The sequence below is a fragment of the Euleptes europaea genome, chromosome 3 (assembly GCF_029931775.1).
Source record: "Euleptes europaea isolate rEulEur1 chromosome 3, rEulEur1.hap1, whole genome shotgun sequence".
Lineage (NCBI taxonomy): Eukaryota > Metazoa > Chordata > Lepidosauria > Squamata > Sphaerodactylidae > Euleptes > Euleptes europaea.
In genome coordinates this window covers 10,546,347-10,558,955 of record NC_079314.1, presented here as the reverse complement: position 1 = coordinate 10,558,955, position 12,609 = coordinate 10,546,347, and the positions used below count along the sequence as shown (strand labels likewise).

The 12,609-nt window shown below is 54.3% G+C and overlaps 1 protein-coding gene across 1 annotated transcript; it reads left to right on the top strand.

Moving 5' to 3' along the window:
- Positions 1 to 1,002: 1,002 nt before the first annotated feature.
- On the top strand, positions 1,003 to 11,127 carry C3H19orf47 (chromosome 3 C19orf47 homolog). The gene is made up of 8 exons (XM_056847020.1): positions 1,003 to 1,022; positions 1,857 to 1,944; positions 3,898 to 4,012; positions 4,553 to 4,634; positions 4,835 to 4,969; positions 6,269 to 6,418; positions 10,011 to 10,081; positions 10,599 to 11,127. Exons 1-8 carry the CDS (start codon positions 1,004 to 1,006, stop codon positions 11,085 to 11,087), a joined length of 1,149 nt encoding a protein of 382 aa, XP_056702998.1. The 5' UTR covers position 1,003; the 3' UTR covers positions 11,088 to 11,127.
- Positions 11,128 to 12,609: the final 1,482 nt, after the last annotated feature.

The following is a 12,609-nucleotide window of genomic DNA, read 5'->3' as shown; positions in this document are numbered from 1 at the left end:
GTTTTGTTTTGACAACCTTCAGGTACTAGCTGGAGATCTGCTGCTATTACAATAGATCTCCAACCGACAGAGATCAGTTCCCCTGGAGAAAATATTTAGACTGTTCACTGGGCCAAGAGCATGCCAGCATTTTCTTTAAATGAATACATATTTGGCCCCTGAATGCACACTAGGTGGGAGGGAGTGGATAGCAATCTTGCTGTATCACTGAAGAAAGTGGAAGTTTTTCAAACGCAAAATTTTTGTATCTCAGAAAAGTTTCTGGATCCTAGGATAAAGCCACCAAATGAGAAACATCTCATCAATGGTCCAGCGGAAGGCTGTCAGCTTGGGGAATACGTTAGCCGCTCTGAGCCTGGCTTTGGCCGGGGAGAGCGGGGTAACAAACGGAAATAAATAAATAAATAAATAAATACAATGGCCGCTTTGGCCATTGGACTCTATGGCACTGATGTCCCTTCCCTCCCCAAACCCCGCCCTTCTCAGGCTCCGCCCCAAAAACCTCGCAGCGGTGGCGAAAGGGGAACTGGCTGCCCTAGCCGGAGATCAGTTGTAATAGCAGGCGCTCTGCAGCCCCCTCCTGGACCTGGAGGCTGGCAGCCCTGCGCCTTCTGCATGCCAAGCACGCTCCCCCTCCCCTGGGGCCAGAGTCCCCTCCCTCCCGAGGCAGCCTCAAGTGTCCAGGGGTTCCGCCGGCTAGGCACGGGAAGCCCTCCGTCCGCCCCGCCCCTCCAGCGTGCACGCGCCTCTGCCCACTCCCCCCCCCCCGGCGGCCGCGGGTTCCAGCAGAGGGAAAGGAGAGGCGGCTGGGCGTCGGTCCTCCCGGGCTCTATGGTCGCGGACGCCTATAGTAGGCTGCGCCTGGCCGGAAGTGAACGGGGCCGGGGAGCTCGTTACTTCCGGCGCGGCCTGCGGGAACCCCGTGGCCGTTGAGGGGTCTGGGGGCGGCGGCGGCGGAGGAGGAGGAGTGTGGGGAAACCCCCCCTCCCCAGGACAGGCCGCCATGGTGTCCGTCACAATGGGTGAGAGGCCGGCCCACCTGGCAGGGGGTGAGGGGGGAGAATGGGGGCGAAAAGGGATGGGGGAAGAAGGGGGTGAGGCGGGTGAATCGGTGGGGGGGGAGAATGGGTGGGGGGAGAATGGGTGGGGGGAGAATGGGTGGGGGGAGAATGGGGGCGAAAAGGGATGGGGGGAGAAGAGGGTGAGGCAGGTGAATCGGTGGGGGGAGCATGGGTGGGGGGGAGGGGGGCGAAAAGGGGTGGGGGGAGAAGGGGGTGAGGCGGGTGAATGGGTGGGGGGAGAGGGGCGAAAAGGGGTGGGGGGAAGGGGGTGAGTCGAGTGAATCGGTGGGGGGAGAATGGGTGGCGGAAGAGGGGGCGAAAAGGGGTGGGGGAGAAGGGGGTGAGGCGGGTGAATGGGTGGGGGGAGAAGGGGTGAGGCGGGTGAATCGGTGGGGGGAGAAGGGGTGGGGGAGAGGGGGGCGAAAAGGGATGGGGAGAGGGGGCGAAAAGGGGTGGGGGAGAAGGGGGTGAGGCGGGAGAATGGGTGGGGGAGAAGGGGGTGAGGCGGGTGAGTCGGTGGGGGGGAGAATGGGTGGCGGAAGAGGGGGTGAAAAGGGGTGGGGAGAAGGGGGTGAGGCGGGAGAAGGGGTGGGGGGAGAGGGGGGTGAGGAGGGTGAATCGGTGGGGGAAGAATGGGTGGGGGAGAGGGGGCAAAAAGGGGTGGGGGGAGAAAGGGGTGAGGCAGGTGAATCGGGGGGGGAGAATGGGTGGGGGGAGAGGGGGGCGAAAAGGGATGGGGGAGAAGGGGGATTCCCTCTCCCCTCGCCCACCGTGGCTCTCTCGCCTTCCTTGCAGCCACGTCGGAGTGGATCCAGTTCTTCAAGGAGGCCGGCATCCCACCCGGGCCCGCCGTCAACTATGCCGTCATGTTTGTGGACAACAGGTCAGGAGGGGCCTCGAGCAGGCATCTGGTGGGGAGGGGGAGGGGGAAGAAGGCGCCCTCTTGGTGACTTGCCAAGGAAGCTGTCGGCTGGGGGCCCTGGCAGCGTTGTGGGGCAGCAGCAGTCAGCGAGCCCAGCAAGGACAAACCACTCAGAGGGTGGGAATGCGGGAGAACAGCTCCATTGGAGTCCAGGAGCGCCTGAGAGACCGTCAAGATTTCCGGGGCATGACCATCCAAGAGTCAGAGCTTCCTTGGTCAAACACAATAAGGAGGCTAAGCTTGCTTTAAAGCTGCTCACTTAATCTTAAAATATGAAATGTTACCTTTTAGATGGAGCCAGGATTTTCTTGTACAACTACAATAGATCTTTTGCAGTGAATATAATTTAAGATGGAAGTTAACTTGAAAGTGGTGCTGTGGTTTGGGGAGGTGCAGTACAAAAAACAAACAGCAGTGTAATATAATTCACAGTGGGTAGCCGTGTTAGTCTGTCTGCAGTAGTAGAAAAGAGCAAGAGTCCAGTATCACCTTAAAGACTAACAAAAATATTTTCTGGCAGGGTATGAGCTTTCGTGAGCCACAGCTCACTTCTTCAGATACACAAAAGCTCTGAAGAAGTGAGCTGTGGCTCACGAAAGCTCATACCCTGCCAGAAAATATTTTTGTTAGTCTTTAAGGTGCTACTGGACTCTTGCTCTTTTCTAGCACTGTAATATAACTAGTTAACAAACGAAGCACAGCACTAGCTCCAAGAATAGGAAGTTACAAAATTGTATTCAAAACCAAGTGTATGTACATCACTAATACAATAGTACGATACAACACACTACCATGAAAATGTACATACTCAGTGCCGAGTATGTAATCCCAAAGTTGGCAAGCGCAGTCGGAACAGAGCAGACACAATCGGCGAGCTAAGTCATGCGGAATAGTCTAGTTGAAGACAAGTAGGAGCTGGAAAGGATCAGACATGCGCAGTGGAAGAAGCTCCGTTCCACCGACTGCGCTTGCCAACTTTGGGATTACAACTTACTTTGTGTTTTGTTATTTTTCATTCAGTTGTCGTTATTAACTTTGCCTGCCTGTACCCCCTCGGCACTGAGTATGTACATTTTCATGCTAGTCTGTTGTATCGTACTAGTGGTTTGGGGAGGGGCATCTCCAGCTAAATGGACCTGGCAAGTAGATGATGTGAAGGACCGCTGCCTGAGACCCTGGAGAGCCGCTGCCAATACTGAGTAGACAATATTGGATGGACCAAGGGTCTGATTCAGTATAAGGCAGCTTCATGAGTTCATGTGGGTCTCCACTGTGATGTAGTGGTTAAGAGCGGTGGTTTGGAGTGGTGGATTCTAATCTTGAAAACCAGGTTTGATTCCCCACTCCTCTACATGGGCGGCAGACTCCAACATGGTGAACTGGGTTTGATTCCCCACTCCTACACATGAGCGGCAGACTCCAACATGATGAACCAGGTTCGATTCCCCACTCCTACACATAAAACCAGCTGGGTGACCTTGGGCCAGTAACAGTTCTCTCCAAACTCTCTCAGCCCCATCTGCCTCACAAGGTGCCTGTTGTGTGGAAGGGAAAGCAATTGTAAGCCACTTTGAGACTCCTTAAAGGTAGAGAAAACTGGGGTACAAAACCAACTCTTCTTCTTCCTCATTTTCAAAGGACTTCGAGGGAATGGACTGAAAGTCAAAATTAAAAAGCTTCTCTTAGCATGGTAGGGGCACGTAGTCTTCAGAAGAATGCTTCCATTGGTTGACTTCAGTAAAGACAGGGAGCCCTTGGCCTTATCTTGGCAGGCTAGTCCTGGCAGTGGCTTTTGTCCCTGCCATTTCTGGGTGGCTCAAACAGCCCTCTGCCTGGCATTTGACACCCAGAGTACCTGTGGGTTGCAAGGGGTTTGGCGCAGTGGCCCACTGTTGCGACTTGCGTGCTCTGCAGGATCCAGAAGAACATGCTGATGGACTTGAACAAGGAGATCCTGAATGAGCTGGGTGTCACCGTGGTCGGGGATATCATCGCCATCCTCAAGCATGCCAAAGTCGTTTATAGGCAGGTGGGTCTCCTGGACGCTTGAAGCATATAGGAGGGGGATCGATCTGTCTGGCTTTCTGGGTAGGGTCCTCAGGCATACAGGAGGGGTGGTGGATCTGTCTGGCTTGAGGGGGAAGCCCAGTTAAAGAAGCTTTTTGGAGCACCCCTGCTTCCCAAGGCTCAGAAAGTCCTTATATCAGCCCCTGGATGTTCCTGTGGGAGCAGAAGCAGTTTGGATTGAATGGCCCTTGGGTTCCAGCCCTGTGATTCTTGGTACTCTTAGCTGACTCAGCTCAACAGCTAGAGCCATGGAAGTGGCCTGAAGGGCATTTATAGGAGCTGGAGTTGTGCACCAATAAAGAGGCAGCTGGTCGGCCTTCTGGACTCCCGGCACACCCCCAGGCCAGACCAGCGGCCATCAAGCTGCTGTTTCTTGGGGGTGGCTTGCCCCACCCAGTCTTTGGGCTGTGGTGTTCAGGCGCTTAACCTGGAAGACAGCCTTGGAGGGCTTTTGTGGGAATCTGAATGCCAGAACGAGGGGAATGACCCTTTCCATCTCTAGGAAATGTGCAAGGCAGCCACAGAGTCCGTCGCCTCCAGCCAAACCACCGTGCAGTCTGAACTCCGCAGGAATGCCACCAGCGGTGAGTGTGAGTGGCACAAGCGACGGTGCTGCAAGGGTGCATTCCTGCAGTGAGGGCTGCTGGGAATCTGCACTGTCGGGGTGGGCCAGAGCCTCTCTTGCCTGCCCCCTTCTTCCATCCAGAGAGGTGGTGTGGCCCTGGTAGCCCTTGTGGTCAGAAGAAGCTCCTCCCCCCAACCCTGTTTCTTGCCCTGCCTGCAGCTGCCAGCAGGATGATTGCAAACAGTCTCAGCCGAGACTCCCCACCTTCCACACCTGTTCGGAGGCCAGACAGCAGCGCTTCGAAGATCTCCGTCACGGTGTCCAACAAACTGGCAGTGAAGAATGCCAAAGCAGGTGACCAGGGGGTGGTCTCTTCGTGCCCTACTCTGCTAGTTGCACTCTGTTTGGTCCTCAGTCATTGCTCCCGAGCACCTGCTATGGCTTGGCATGGGATGGTGCAGGGATTTTATTTGCGCTTGTTGGGGGCGCGCACAGCTTCACCGCGCAGCTCTTAGACGGAGCAAAGCAGATGTTGCCAGTGTGGTGTAGTGGTTAAGAGCGGTGGACTCTAATCTGGTGAACCAGGTTTGATTCCTCCTTCCTCCACATGAGCGGGCGACTCTGATCCAGAGAACTGGGTTGGTTTCCCCACTCCTCCACATGAAGCCTGATGGGTGACCTTGGGCTAGTCACAACTCTCTCAGAACTTTCTCAACCCCATCTACCTCACAAGGTGCCTGTTGTGGGGAGGGGAAGGGAGATTGTAAGCTGCTTTGAGACTCCTTAAAGGTAGAGAAAATCAGGGCATTAAAAACCAGCTCTTCTCCTGTCTGCCCCCTTAAGATGCTGAAGCCCAGAGAAGGGACGGGTTAAAGCTCCTGACCAGGACCTGGGCAGTCTTGAGCCGTGCGACTTTGGGTCAGCCTCGGTTTCCTGCATTTAAAATGGGAATATGAGAAGAAAACTTCCACATGGTGGAAGGGGCATTGCCAGATAGGATTATGCAGTACTTAGTTTGACTGAGGGATAGAAATATTTCTTGCCACGGTAGTGGGAAAACTTTGTGTTTAGGATGCTGAAGTGAGAAGGAGGAAAGGTGCACAGTTGCCATTTCTGACCCTTCTCAGAATTATAAGAGTCAGGGAAGATGCTCCAGTACACTTTTTCTGCTTCAAAAACCAAAGGGGGATGTAAACAAACAAACTTGGAATCGACATATTTGAGGACCTGGTCGAAATCGGGAAAACCTCAGTTCTGAAACGAAACCACCACCTTTTCAAGCTCTCTGCTCCCCTCTAGTGGCCGAATCCTTGGCTTCCTTATCCTTGAGTCAGACATTGTGAGGGTGATGGGCTGGATCACGAGGGGGGAAGGGGATGCCAGTGTTCCCTCCCACCCCCAGCAGGCACACCTGCTGCTTTACCCTGCTTCTCTCCACCTCTCACAAGGGGGTCAGAAAGGGCATGGAGTCCCCAATGTGGATAAGGCCGCAGGTTCCTGGGCTGCCTCATCAGATGAAGGCAGGTACCGAAGCAGGAGAGTTGTTTGCTCTTTTGTCCTAGCGGACAGGTTGATGCCAAATCCCTTTCTGGAGCAGGAGTCTAGAGCAGGAGCTTGTGTCCAAGCCGAACCTCTGTCCTCTCGTTGCCCTAGCTCTGTGCAGTGCAGCAAACGAAGCTCCCGCTGAAGCCCCAGTGAAGCGCCGCCGGGTCACTGCCGAGATGGAAGGGAAGTACATCGTCCACATGCCCAAGGGCACCACGCCCAGGACCAAGAAGATCCTGGAGCAGCAGGCAGCCAAAGGTATCTTGGCTGTATCTCACCGTGCCTGCTGCCTCCAGCTTGCTGTGGTGGGAAGGCTGCTCTCTGGTCACCTTTTAAAAAGAAGAATTAGGAAATGGGACCAGGGAGGGGAAATAAATTGTGGGGAGTTTATTGAGTACTGTGTACTCGTGCACGAAGTGTCTGCTCTGGTTAGACCTCACCTAGAGTATTGTGTTCAGTTTGGGGCATCACAATTTAAGAAGGATGTAGACAAGCTGGAACGTGTCCAGAGGAGGGCAACAAAGATGGTGAGGAGTCTGGAGACCAAGTCCTAAGAGGAAAAGTTGAAGGAGCTGGGTCTGTTTAGCGTGGAGAAGAGAAGACTGAGAGGTGATATGATAACCATCTTCAAGTACTTGAAGGGCTGACATATAGAGGATTGTGGCAAGTTGTTTTCTGTTGTCCCAGAAGGTCGGACAAGAACCAATGGCTTGAAATTAAATCAAAAGAGTTTTCAGCTAAACATTGGGAAGAACTTTCTGACAGAGCAGTTCCTTAGTGGAACAGGCTTCCTCAGGAGGTGGTGGGCTCTCCTTCCCTGGAGGTTTTGAAGCAGAGGCTAGATGGCCCTCTGTCAGCAAGGCTGATTCTGTGAACTTAGGCAGATCATGAGAGGGAGGGCAGGAAGGGTTGCATCAGTGCTTGGCTCTCAAAGCCATTTCTTGCATGCCCAGGGTAGTGCCTATCACCACTTTGGGGTCAGGAAGCAATTTTTCTCTAGGCCAGATCGGCCAGGGATCCTGGAGGGTTTTTTTTTGCCATCTTCTGGGCATGGAGTAGGGGTCACTGGAGATGGCTAGGGGGAGATAGTTGTGAATTTTTTGCATTGTCAGGGGGTTGGACTGAATGACCCTGGTGGTCCAGCTCTATGATTCTATGAAACTGGGAGCCATTGCAGTAAATGGCAGCTCTGAAAGCACAAGACTGCTGGTCCCTGCCCAAAGAACTTCTGCTCTGTGACAGAGGAGGGAGTGTCAGAGGGAGATGGGAGAGCACGGACAGAAATAGGCGCTTATTCGTTTAAATTCTTGGGCTTTGTGCCAGTTGGGGAAATGTGACAACGGGCTTCTGCCGCAGAAAATGCAGATTTCAGGGAAGCTCCAAAGATGCTCTGGGAAGCATTGCCAGGCATGAGGAAGAGGGAGGTGGGAGGGGCTTTGGTCATTGGTCGAGCATCGGCTTAGTCTGCAGAAGCTCCCACATTTGATCTCCAGCTTTTCCATTTAAGAGGTTCAGCTGATAAGTTCAACTCCCACCTAAGACTCTGGGGAGCCACTACCAGCCTGCATAGACAGTAGTGACCTTGATGGACCCCAGTGGTCTGGCTCTACCTAAACAGCTTTCTGTGTTCAGATGGCCGTGCAGGGATATGTCGAGATAGACCAAATGAGAAGTGGGGGATGGAGGGATGGCAGGCAGGGGGAGACCAGAACCCAGGCAGGGATTAATGGAAGGGTGTTGCATGGTCAGAACGACGGATCACGCCTAAAGCTGCCATAAACCCTCGGGGCCTCTCAAAGGCAGTCCTGTCTCTTTGGGCTGTCAGTGGCTGGCCAGGGTCTCGGAGGGGTGGTCTTCCACATCACCTGCTTTGTGATCCTTTTAACCAGAGGTGCTGGGGGTTGAACCTGGGACCTTCTGCATGCCAAGCAGAGGCACTATCTGTGAGCCAGGTGAGGGGTCTGAGGTGTAACAGTGGAGGAGCAGAGGAGAGAGCAGCCAAAGTCAAGGCTCCCACCTTGAGTGGAGCATGAGCCAGAGTTTTGAACACACAAACACATGAAGCTGCCTTATAATGAATCAGACTCCTGGTCCATCAAAGTCAGTATTGTCTACTCAGACTGGCAGCGGCTTCCCAGGGTCTCAGGCAGAGGTCTTTCACATCAGCTACTTGCCTAGTCCCTTTAACTGGAGATGCTGGGGATTTAACCTGGGACCTCTGCATGCCAATCAAATGCTCTACCACTGAGCCACGGCCCCTCTGATTTTCACTCTGAAAGCACAGAACGGACGCTGTGATTTGGCGATGTTCTAAAGGGAGAAGTGGTGTTTCATAGTGGCACACTGATCTGGGGGTGCGCGCGAGAGAGGAGAGCCAAAAGTCATACCTGGGCTTTGTGCCTGGTCTATGGGGTGCTGTCGATACTCTGGGGAGCATCCAGGAAGAGGAAAGGGGTGCAGCATCGGGCATCCCAGCACAATGACTAGACCAGAAGTTGGAGAAGCAGGACTGGGTGGGGGGAGAGACTTCTGGGTGGAAGCAGCAGCTCAGTATGATTCCTTGCGGGACTTGAAGGAGGACGTCGTCCAAGGGCAGTGTGTGGGAGAGAATCCAAGTGGGTTGAGGGACCACAGGAGAGAGGAGGGAAAGAGGAGGAAGACACCCCCCATGGAAACCCTGAGGATTAGACAAGTAGGGAGAGAATCAACTGAGGGAAGGATTGTGGAAGCCCAACTAGCGAAGAGGGGTGGACTGGGGGGGGGGGTGTCGTGCAGGCAGGTTTATGGAGAGGGTGGAGGGTGAGACCAGAAGCCCTCTGGACTGGGCAGTGGGAGGCTGGCCGGTGTTGGTTATTTCAGTGGAATGCAGAGAACAGGAGCCCGATGGTGGGTTCCCAGAGAGGAACTGGGGACTGCTGAGAAAGCGGTGGGAGGAGTTTCTAGGCACAGGCTAGGCATCGCGTGGGAGAGTGTCTGAATGCCCTGTGGAAGGTGCTTAAGGAGAGGGCTGGTTGGCACTGGGGACAGCCAGGGTTGCGGCAATCTAGGGAGTGGGGGGGGACACGTGAACACTTTGCCTAAACCCAAAATCTGGGCCAACTTAACTCAAGCGTGTGTGTGTTAAGTAAAATGGGAAAACAAAAGTAGGCTTACCCAGTTTTGTCCTTCAGCATTAAAAATATATATTATTATTAATAACAAGAATGAATATGACAACTACCCCACACACACACACACTAGCCCAAGCCTCAGAGCAATGGAATCCGCGGTGTTTTCTTGGGAATGGGGGGGTTAATGGGGTAGTTTTATTTAGTATGTTCTTTTCTTAATCTTGGAATTGTAAACCACCCTGAAATACAAGGAAAAGGTGGGATATAAATATTTTAACAAATAAAATTGCTTGCTGTAGCTATGAACAGCAGCTCTCTCTCTCATAATATGATGTAATATTTTGTAATTCGTTATCTTCTAATCTGTTACAACAGCTGTGTAGAGTAGGACAGTATGATTGTTCCCCCCCCCCCAGTATCATGGGGGGAGGCTGAAAGGAAATGTCTTGGCAAAGGCTGCCAAGGGTGAGGTTGTGGCACAGGCAAAACATCCCTGGGTCACGGTTCGCTCTCCTCTTAGCTGTTGTACCAGATGCTCGAGTATCCCTGGGCCTGACGTGCTGAGGAGAATGCCTCTGGCCTGCTGTGGCTACCCAGCCTGATGCCCCCATGCCAGGGAAGGGAAGTGTTTTGACAAAGGCTCCTTGGTGGCGTAGAGTCTTGATTCATGTTGTCTCCTTAACAGCTCTCCTGTCGCTCTTGTGTGATGCGGTCTCTGATCCAAACTTGTCTGGTTTCAGGTTTGCAGAGAACCTCTGTGTTCGACAGACTGGGTGCAGAGACCAATGTGGATACAACCACCGGAAATAAGGTGCGGGAGGGGGGAGGGAGGCTTGGCCCTGCTCCTTGGCTTGCCCCCACAGCGCAGCCTGGGGTCTGCATGACCGAGGAGGCCCGAGCCTCCCTGTTGCTCTTCTGTGTGCCTGAGGCTGCCCAGTATATTGCTGCAGAGGACCTTCTCACCCTCCATGCCTTCTGACTGGCAGGTGGGAGTCTCTGCCTGCCCCTCCTTGCTGTCCAAAGCAGAGGCCCATTAAGTCCCGTCCCCCCACCCCCCGGCTCCCACAGTGGCCGCTCAGAGGCCTGGCAGCGCAGGGTGCCACTCTGTCCTCTCGCTCTCCTGCTCCCCACTTGGGGCCAACGGTGGGGGTGCCCAGGAACGTCAGGGGACGGGGGTCCTCCCCCTCCCCCCACTTCAGCTTTGTTTCCTGGGCTCTCCTGCAGCCGTGGCAAGGCCTGCTTCATCCCGTGGGGCCGAGGTGGGGTTGGCACTCCTTTGTTATGTCCTTGTCCCCGCTAAAAAAAACCCTCTTTTCGTGTCTTGGCAGCCCACGGGTGTCTTCAGCCGGCTAGGGGACATGCAGGAGGCAGAGGAGGAGAAAGCGGCCGAGAGCGAGGAGGATGACAGCTCTGTCCTGCAATACGCCGGGGTGCTGAAGAAATCCTTCCGACCTCCCACCCCCAAGGAGAGTGCCACGACTGGGGTGACCATCAAGGCCAAGGCCACCAGCTCCGAGTCCCCACGGCCAGGGGGCAAAAGCCCGGCGAGCCCTGGGGCTGTGAGCACGGAAAGGGTGCTTGAGTCACCCTCCCAAGGCCGCGTGGCCAAGAGGCTGGGCAAGCGGTCCCTACCCGGGGAGGCCCAGGACAGCAGCGTCACCAGTTCCCGGAGCAGGCCTGAACCTGACCTGAAGGTCACCTTCCAGAGGACTTTGGGCAGTGCCAAGGTAAGCAGCACTTCGGAAGGCCACAGCGCCCAGATGGACAACACAGGCACAGTCAGCGTCTTTAAACGGCTGGGCAGAAGGACAGTGTGATGCCGTGGGGCGCCCGCCTCTTCGCAAGCATGCGTGTGGGGCCCTGTGCGAAGGAGGCTGCTTGGACTTGATGCTTGTTTTTTTTAATCCCCCACATCTCTCCTGTTAATACAAATGGTTTCTAGCACTGCTTCTGGGCGGCTAAGTCTATGGGTTTCTGTGAAACTCCAGGTCAGTTCTTCCAGCTGCCCTGCAGGTCTCTGGGTGGGGAGCGCAGCCCCTTCGGTGTGCCGAGAGTGGGTCCCTTGCGTCCCTCAGTGATCACCTCTCCGCAGTGCCACTCAGATCTCTGAGCTGGGCATCAATCTGGATGTGACTTGGGCAGGGGTGAGAACAGGAATGCCCTGGTGTGAGAGCTGCTGCCAAGCCTCGTGGTGGCTCTGGAGTGCACTGAATACCCCTTTCTCTGTGTCTGTTGTTTCCCTCTGCAGGTCCTTGCTCTTTCCTAGGATGTAATGCCTTGAGGGGCTCCAGAGGCTTGTGAGATGCTGTAGCTTCCTTTCTTTCTCTTGCTCCCTCCTTTTCTCTGGGCTTTCACCTGTTGCTTCCTAGTACCTCTATTCTGGGAAAGGCAACAGAACACTTATCAGAAATCCCTTTGGGACCTGCTGTAGGGTCCCAGTTCCAAATTCTGCCCTGTGATAGAAATCGTATTTTGTCCCACTTCGTTTTTCCTTTGCAGAAATGGGAGCTCCTTTATGTTGGAAAAAAATCTATTGTTTGACTGTTTGTTGCACATTGCAAAGAAGCTTCTTTGGTGTTGATCAGAATTGCCACCCTTCCTGCCCAGGCTCCAGATACGGGACCCATTATTTCATCCGACAAAAGGGGCTAGGTCTCTTTTTTCCCCCTCCTTGAGTTGCTTGAGCATTTGTCGGAGGAGATGTCCCCCTCCCCAGTCAAACTAGTGGCCCCCTGGATCTGAGAGCACCAATTGTTGCCTTGAAGACCCCTAAGTGCAGAGGGCATGCACATTTTCTGTTCTGTGCATTGTTTAGTGTACGGGTGTTTAGTGGGACACGAGAGATGAGAAGCAAAGGATCAGGATGTCATGGCCAAGCCTGCCTCTGGCTTGGGCTTGTGGATCCTGCCTCAGTCATCAAATATTTATTAGGTGGGTTATTTAGACTACTTTAGCCTGACACTGCAGTGATCAAGTAGCAACCTCTTGCCAAACGCCTTGCTGTGCAGATGCGTCTGTGTCTGCAGGAATGGTGCCAGAGTCTTGGGGAGGGGGTTGTGTGTGAGAGAGAGCCCTGTGCCTGGCTGCGGTGGGCCTGATTCCTACCCCCTACCCCTGTTCCCTTGCAGCAGGAAATGGATGGAGAAGGAGGGATGGTGAGGCAGGGGCCACCATGCCTCAGCCCCAGCAGCTGCCTTGCTTTTCTGCTGCTAGCCCCATGTCCAGGCATGGACCCCTTTAGTATTGAAAGGGGCCTCGGCTGTCAGAAGGGGGGCATTTCCTGCTGTCAGCCAAATGGGATCAGCTCTGAGGGGCCCCTCTAGACAGCCTTTGAGTGAC